Source organism: Notolepis coatsorum, assembly GCF_963971535.1.
Source record: "Notolepis coatsorum genome assembly, chromosome: 11".
Lineage (NCBI taxonomy): Eukaryota > Metazoa > Chordata > Actinopteri > Aulopiformes > Paralepididae > Notolepis > Notolepis coatsorum.
This window is the reverse complement of record NC_140175.1, coordinates 129,633,220-129,642,264: the sequence shown is the minus strand read 5'-3', so window position 1 is coordinate 129,642,264 and position 9,045 is coordinate 129,633,220. Positions and strand designations below refer to the sequence as shown.

Sequence of the window (9,045 nt, the reverse complement as noted above, 5' to 3'; positions counted from 1 at the left end):
GTTTTGTTGTCTTATCAGATGTATGGAGTGCCGACCGACGCAAAATGTCTTTGTTTGCCGTATTTTTTTTATTGGCGATTTGAATTCATATTTCATCAATCGAGCCATGGGTTAGTGCTGCAGAGTCTCTCTGAGCTCAATTGGGAAGATACCGCCCCCTATCGTCTCTCCCTGTGTAACTGCACCCATCAGCTCAGACTGATGCAGGGGGAGTGGTCAGTTCGCTCATTTTATTTTTCCGTCAAGGCATCTGAAGAGACCAAGTGATCGCCGGCCCTCAGAACAGCGACGATTATGTATTTACAGAATAGAATAGATCTTTATTGTCATTGTTACAGTTGTCACAACGAGATTTAACATACAGCTCATTATAGTAATATTCCACAATTATTACATTGATAGTAATAATGGCACACAGTCATAAATTCACCAACATGCGCATTTGTTATACATGCAGGACTCTTTGAGACAGACGTATGCATACATGCAGCTCGAGGCAGATATGCCGCATATGGTCAGATTTGGTCAATTTAGTTTAATCATCGTCACCATCATCGTACCCCCTATTAGCACGGTACGGTGGCATCTTAATTTTCACGTCCCTAATTTCCGACGTGATGTCCAGAATGGCCTGAGACGGCGACAGTTCCTCTGCATGGTTAGAAGCAAGTCTCTCAAGAATAGTCTTCAAGCACTATTGTTTGTCTACATGGTAGATTTCGCCCCGTTCCAACATGGTCTTGGAGCTCAGTTGTTCATCACCGCGCAGGGTACTGAGGTCAGCGATCTTTTTAAACAGTTCCATTTGGTTGTCCTTGATCCCGGCCATATCCCTGGCCAGGGGAATCAACTTCTTCCGAATTAGATTCAGACAGTACCAGATCCAACAGCTGACGGAGCCCAAGCCGAGCAGCATTACAATTAGAAGATATACGTCCTCAACGTCGTTTATCTCCAGCGGGAAAAAGCATATCGCGAGCCAGGTCCCGTATGAATTTATGGTGTATCCCGCCTGATAGCTCCCAAGAGGGCATAATGGGTCATCCGCATTCTGCCTCCTTGTCGAGAATATGCGATCAATCGCTGTAAAAGCCCAGCTTATTAGATCCATATTACGGTCAAAAGTCGAGTCGAGTTGAGGATTCTGTTGTAAAAAGAAAAAGAAGAAAAAGGTCAAAAACGTCCGAGCGTCTCTAGCGAGGGCAGATCCAGGCTCTGGGGAAAGGAGCTGTAAGGGCTGGTACGGACGTCTCCAAGCGGATAAGAGAGAGGCCTTGAGGTGTTCTCTGGGGGTGGGAGAGGAGATAAAAATGCAACTGCTTCTGGGAAGGGTGTGAAGGTAGTACCAACACTGTAATCAATAAGCGTGATCGATATTTGGAATGGCGATCAGGAATTGGAAAAATCTTTTTGGATAACATCTGATCTCAGATAAGGAATCTATTTTACCAGTCTTAGGATAATCAGACCTGTTTTCACGGAGATTTCAGCGTTTGCCCTATGTATGATGTGGCTGTTTGGCTCTGATAGCTGATGAGGAAATAAGAGAATAGATTTTTCAGCTCGCGTCTATAGCGGGCATAAGTACACATATACTATCGATAATCTAGTGTTTATTTGAAAACGATTCATAAATAGGCCGACAAATGACAATGTGTCTAGTGTATTCGAGAATATTCCAATAAATGCTGTTTATGGGGGCATCTTTAAATTTTCTGAAAATTTTCGAGAGAACGATAGCTTTTGGAAATGCTATAAAAAGGATATGAACCGATTAAAAAAAACAATCCGTTTCGACAATGTTGACTGCAAACAAGTCATTGATAAGCGACGGGCAGATTAGACACATAGCCATAATTTAAAACATAGATTAGGTGTTTTTAACGCTAACATTGAAGTGGATGATGGCATTCAACAGGGTAAAAATGTAAACAAGGTCGGCACTGAAACTGTTTGAGAGCCAGTCCGTGTTTTCCTTTTTACCCCCTTGATGCCCAAACCCACTCCAATGTTAATTTAATATCGCCTAATCTATGTTTTAAATTATGGCTATGTGTCTAATCTGCCCGTCGCTTATCAAAGACTCATTTTCCAGTCAACATTGTCAAGGCAGATTGTTTTTTTATTGCTTCATTTCCGTTTGATAGCATTTTGAAAATCACTAGTTTTCGCGAAAAAAAACTACCCATTCTATGATAATCGCCTTTTACTGGAATATTCCAGAAAGTTGTCATTTGTCGGCCTATTTATGAATCGTTTTCAAATAAACGCTAGATGATCGATAGTATATGTGCGCGCATGCACGCTCGTGCCGCGCGCTGATAATCGCTGCTCTCATTTCCTGATGGCTTTTACAGTGAAACAGCAATATCACATATAGTGGAAACGCTTATATCTCCGTGAAAACGAGTCTGATTATCCTAAGACTGATAACATAGATTCCTTACCTGACATCAGATGGTATCCAAATGGTATATTCCAATTCCTGATCACCATTCGAAAAAATCGATAATTGTATTGATCCACCGTATGTACAGTATAACACATGATCCGCGCGGCTCAGAGGCTCCAGAATGAACTCTGGTAACCCCGGCTGCATCAGTGAGACGTAAAATGTGGAGTCAGAAATCCTTTAACCCATTCACTTTCATTGAGTCCAATCCAAAAGGGTGATTTACCATGTGGGGCGGCTTTGGCTCAGGGGTAGAGCGGGTCGTCCAATGATCGAAGGGTTGGTGGTTCGAATCTACTTGCCTCGTATGAATGTGTATGCATGTGAATGAATGTTGGTGGTGGTCGGAGGGGCCGTAGGCGATGATTATTCGCCACGCTTCCGTGAGTCTGCCTCAGGGCAGCTCTGGCTGCAATTGTAGCTTACCACCACCGGTATGACTGTGTATGAACGAATAATGGACTCTGTGAAGCGCTCTGGGTGTCATGAAGAGCGCTATATAAATCCAAGTCATTATTATTATTATTATTATCTGGGAGACGATAGGGGGCGCTTTTTTCACATCTGAGATCCTGGGGTGACTGGAATATCCAACGGTAGGCTCGCTTGATGCAATATGAATCAGATCGCTAATAAAAAAATAAAACGAATTCAACCAGCGGGGGGGGGGGGGGGGGGGGGGGGGGGGGGGGAGGGAGGGTAAACCAGAGAAATCTCGGGCATGGCAATCAAAGTGTTAACAGCTTCTGTGTCATCATCTGTGTCCGAGACAGAAATCTCAGTGGTCGAATTGGTACTGGAAGGTACTGAATTGGTATTGGTAACTGTAACCTGTTTCGATGGACGAGTTAAAAACGTTTAAATTCAGCTTTGCGGTTCAGGTTGGAAATATTATTCTAGCGAGGTGACGATTGATTATGACATCACATCCTGTCATTCTTTGTTGATGGTCAGCAATACAATGTTGACGTATAAAACAGCTATATATAAATGTAATCTGCAGAGTGCCTTTTACATGCAGCTTACGAAAGCACTGGACAAAAGTGTACATTTAACGAATAATAAAACCTCTATTAAGTTAACCTCTGAAGTCGGAGCTATCGTGCATGTGAGAAATAGTACAACGTTTCTCTGGTCTCCATCCCCTTAACAATTGTGTGTATTGAGCCGTACTCAAGGCCAGATTAAGACTTCAGAGGCCCCTGGGCCAGATTCTTGTGGAGGCCCCCCCACACACATACACGTGCACGCACGCACGGTGGCGTTTTTATATGTCACTTTAAAAAATATATAGAATATTTAGAAGTGGTGGGCTCTGAGGGCCAAGCTAAAAGGACTTTGATCACCCCTGCCCACTTTGACAACCTAGGATGGTTTAGAGTAGACGACAGAGTACAGCAACTTGCAATGGGCCTGGTCTACAAGATACACTACACGACCAAGGTACCCATGTACATGTCAAAATACTTCCCAAAGGTCACTGAATACCACGATCACAACACCAGAGGGAGCTCCACAAATCATGTTAAACCCAGATTCGGCTCAAACAAGGGACTAAACACGTTTCGCAATTATGCCACATCAATATGGAACGCCCTACCCAAAGCTGTAAAGGAATGTGAATCACTACCCACTTTCAAAAACACTCTCAAAGAACACCTACGGGAGACTGCAATTCGAAACTGGCCCCTGTAAATGTCCTAACACAACCCCCTCCAATGTACAGTAAATGACCAAGTATGGTTTTGTCAATATTCCAATGTACAGTTTTGCTTGTACAGTTGTACAGTGTCCGCCCCCCACCCACCCCTCCCACCCACACCGAACCACCTCCAATGTACAGTCCCCCCCAACCCCCCCCCACCTACCCAACCTCCTCCAATGTACAGTTTCTACGTCAAATGTATATACTCTCTTTTCTGGACTCTTTTCGTATCACAAACGGTACTGTATTTGCAAATCTGGTATGTCATAAATGTATAGATGTAGCACTACTGTCTATCTGTATGTCATGTATGTCATATATGTTATGATGAATTGAAAATGGGGGACCCTGATGTAAACAAGATGAAAGTCTTTCTCTGGTCTGCATCCCCTTAAAAAATATTGAGCTGTACTGTACTGTACAAATTCTACAATCTGTTAATAAAGTTTTCAATCAATCAAGAAGAGAAAAGAAACACATCATGTTTAGATGGGGGGATGGCGCCATCTTCAGGAAGAAAAAAAACATGCACACACTTTGGAGACAAGAATATAATATTAGAATAGTAAGCTTACTTTTACGTGAATGTCAATTTAAATTATAATTAGGGAAGGGAGGGGGTTGAAATGTGTTTTTGTCCTGTGTTACTGTCTGTGAATGAATGAATTAATGAAAATTGTATTTAACAGATTGCAGAATGGGTCCAAATAATACAGTACGGCTCAATACACACAATTGTTAAGGGGATGCAGACCAGAGAAAGACGTTTGTCTTGTTTACATCAGGGTCCCCCATTTTCAATTTATAGTGACATGAATGACATGCACAACATATATGACATCATGACATTTATGGCATAGGGACATACATGACATACAGGTATATAGTACTGTTACATTTGTGACATATATGATATGCAAATATACAGTACTGTTACCCATATATCCTGACAGAGAGTATATACATATGATGGGGAGGGGACTGTACATTAGGAGGGGGTGGGTGGGTGGGAGAGAAATATACATACGGTGGGGAGAGAATATATACATTACATACGGTGGTGAGGGGACTGTCTATTAGGTGGGGGTGGGGCTGTATGTATGTATGTATGTATGTATGTATGTATGTATGTATGTATGTATGTATGTATGTATGTATGTATGTATGTATGTATGTATGTATGTATGTATGTATGTATGTATGTATGTATGTATGTATGTATAAAAGAAAAAAAATACAATCGAAATATTGATTGACGTTTCTTAGTTCTCTTTCGAAGTTGGTTAAGGTTAGAGTATGGAATCAGGGGTGGTGTTCTATCGCCGTGCTCTAAGACAAACTCTAACCTTAACCAACTTCGAAAGAGTGCCTAAGCTTAACCGGTGAAAGAAAGAGGCGTCACACGATTGGCGCTACCAGAAACGTCAGTGGCCAATCAGAGCGCAGAACGCGAACACGGAACTGGAAATCCGTTGGTAAAAGTATTCAGGCGTCGGGGCTGGGATGTGGAGATGCAAGTTTTGACTTTTTATTGCTGTTTTTATCTCAAACGGAAAACCTCAAACTCTTATGAAGAGGAGAAAAAATACTCAAGATTAGCCACTTGCAGACGGCAGGGTGTGACATACTGTATATTTTAGTTGATGAAATATTTTTGTTGACTAAATATTTTAGTTGATGAAATATGTTTTCATTTAAGTGTCACAGTATGACATCGATCTCCAAAATAAGAAAAAAAATAAAAATAAAATGTGGGGCCTCTAGTGACGAGGGGCCTTCAAAAAAATTCAATATAAAAGTTTAAAAAAAATATTGTACCCATTTTGCAATCTGTTAAATAACGTTTTCATTCATTCATTCATTCACATTTTGTATCATAATAATCATAACACAGCGGCTGATACACTCACTTGCTCTGCACTTGGTGAGTAGACCATCGCCGTCGGAAGCGTGTAATTAGCACTTTTCAGAAGCTGTGTGGTCCGGTCTTGAACTTTCCATAACGTGTCTCGATAAATCCATTTGATTAGATCCAGCACTGAATGCATTTAGTGATTATTATCAATTTTCGATGACAATGATTGCCGATAGCCGCTTGGCATTTCCTGGTTGATAACGGACATAGGACCCGTGATGTCACACGAATGCGACTGCTCTCCCGCAGGCGTGTAGCATAATGACAAGCAAGCAGTGCAAAAATGCGGAAGCATTCGTCACCGCACGCCACTACGGTAAAGCGCCTTTCTTTTCAGGCCCGCTTTGGGAGCTGTCGCGCGGAAATAGGCTGTCTATTGCCATTCTCTTTGACAAACTCTAACCTTAACCAGCTCCTTAACAGCGCCTAAACTTAACCGTTCTAACCTTAACCAACTCCGAAACAATGCCTAACCTTAACCTTAACCTTAACCATGCCTAACCTTAACCGGCGAAAGAATACACGTTAAAAAAAAAATCATGTTAAAAAAATAATATTTGATGGGATTCGAACTCGCCAGCAACGAGCCGTAGGATCCACAGCCATGCAGTCTTGCCAATTGAGCTATTTCTGGATAGTGAATAAGGGGCGGTTTCTGGCATCCGCTCGTGTCGAACCAAGGCGGGATCTCATGCGCATGCGCGGGCACCTCGCGAGCACGCCGGCGCACGCACGCACCTGAGCGAGCACGCCGCCGCCGGTGCACGCACCTGGGCGCTGGGCGAAGGAAAATGAAAGGCGCATTACCGCACGCCACTACGGTACCTGCGGTGACGAATGCTTCCGCATTCTTGCACTGCTTGCTTGACATTAAGGAATAGGCCTCCCGCGTACGTTAAGTTGGTGAAGTTGATTTGTCAGAACAGTAGGTGGCAGTATGCGCCTTTGTGTGGTTGCGACCCCATAGAATAAGAAGAAGAGATTTGTCAAATGAGAGCTGCGTGAAGCGCAGCTATGTCCCTATTTTCAGAGCAAGACATTTTGATCGATTTCTTTTTTAGTTCATGTTATTAGTAGTGCTGTCAAACGATTAAAATATTTAACTCGATTAATCGCATGATTGTCCATAGTTAACTCGCGATTAATCGCAAATTAATCGCATTTTTTTTTCCCCCCTTAAACAGATCTTTTTCAAGTTCCAAGTTTTAATACTCTTATCAACATGCGAGTCAACAAATGCTTGCTTTGTGCAGCCATTTAACACAAAAGGATGACCCTCATGCATTGCAAATTTGCATCAAATTCAAAACAGAGTGATGCACAAAATAACTTAAAAGAAAATAATAATTTAAAACAATGAATAAAGTGTGCATGAAATAATAGGGGAAAGAAAACGTTAGGAACTTGTTACATTCACACACACAAGGGCTGATTAATCACACACCCCCCTCTCTCCCTCACACACACACTCTCCCAGCTCTTTTTCTCTTTTGCCCCTTCCTCATCTCTCTCACCCCCCTCTCTCTCTATATCTCACACACACACACACACACACACACACACACACACACACACACACACACACACACACACACACACACACACACACACACACACACACACACACACACACACACACACACACACACACACACACTTCAGAAACAAACATAGTATCAATGAGAGCATCAATAATACACCTGAGTGAAGTCTAGTAAAAAAAAGGATTTTTTTTTTTTTTTTTTTTTTTTTAGTTAATCTTGAGTTAAAAAAATTAGTGGCATTAATAGAATCGGGAGTTAACGCGATATTAACGCGATATATTTGACAGCCTTAGTTATTAGATTAGGTAATTATTGTATACACATGAAGCACTAGATAGACTATTTGTTTAGTTAAATAGTTGTCATTCTATATATATATATTTTTTTTATATATTTTTGCACAAATCTTATACATCTTCATGGAAGAACTTTCAACAGCATAACATGCAAAGTCAAAGATTTGTCTTTTTCTTTTTCCTATAGACATACAAAACCTACATAGGACTTATACAGACATACCAAAAACAGACATGGAAATTAAAAAAGTACACAAAAAAAAAAAAATAACAGTACTATATATTATGCATATATAACCAAGACGTATATACGTTACATGAAGTCCAATTCTACCTGCGATGCAAGTATGTGCTGCATTTCTATCGGGATGCCATCTTTCTCCATAGTGCATGTGAGAGGATGTATCTCAGATATATGTAAGTGTGTGTGAGAATGTGTATGAATGTGTGTCTCAGATATGTGTATGTGGGTACGTGCCTCACGTATGTATGTGTGTATGTCTCATATGTGTATGTGTGTGTACTTCTCAGATATGTGACTGTGAATCTACATGTGTGTGAGTGTATATCTCAGATGTGTATATGTATCTGTGTCTCAGCTATGTATGTGTGTGTGTCCCATATGCATGTGTATATCCCCGATATGTGTAAGTGAGAGTGTGATAGAGCAAGTGGCTAGGCCATAGATACACCATTCGGACATACAATATATGTATATAGATACATAATACAAAATAAAATATAGGTACCATCAGGTCAGATCCTACTTTTCACATTTATCATCGATAATACTGAAACACCGCCTCAATCATTCATCACCAGACCGTTCAGTTAGGTAAAATTATCCCATATCTCAGCAAAGATATCCTCTCTCCCTGCAACTCTATATGTCACCCTTTCATATGATGCTGTCCGGAACATTAGTTCCATCCATTCCTTAAAAGTAATATGGGTGATAGTGACATCCTGATATCATGGCCATTCTATACCACATTCCTTGGTACTTAGACAGTTTAATCTCTTTCGGTATATACCCAATACGCATGCCGTTGGGGAGTTATTCACCTTTACATTCAGAACTTTACTTAGGAATATCACAATTTGATCCCACATTTTCCAAACTTTCTCACATT

At 41.2% G+C, this 9,045-nt stretch overlaps 1 protein-coding gene across 1 annotated transcript in view; it reads left to right on the top strand.

Annotated features, from left to right (window-relative positions):
* Positions 1–709: 709 nt before the first annotated feature.
* The window catches only part of LOC311237272 (scavenger receptor cysteine-rich type 1 protein M130-like), a gene marked incomplete at both ends in the record, with an annotated part of 73,124 nt that continues 64,788 nt past the window's right edge, over positions 710–9,045 (top strand). Inside the window, one exon of the mRNA XM_084325077.1 lies at positions 710–770. Coding sequence (XP_084181203.1) covers positions 710–770 — 61 coding nt within the window. The remainder of the gene's footprint in view (positions 771–9,045) is intronic.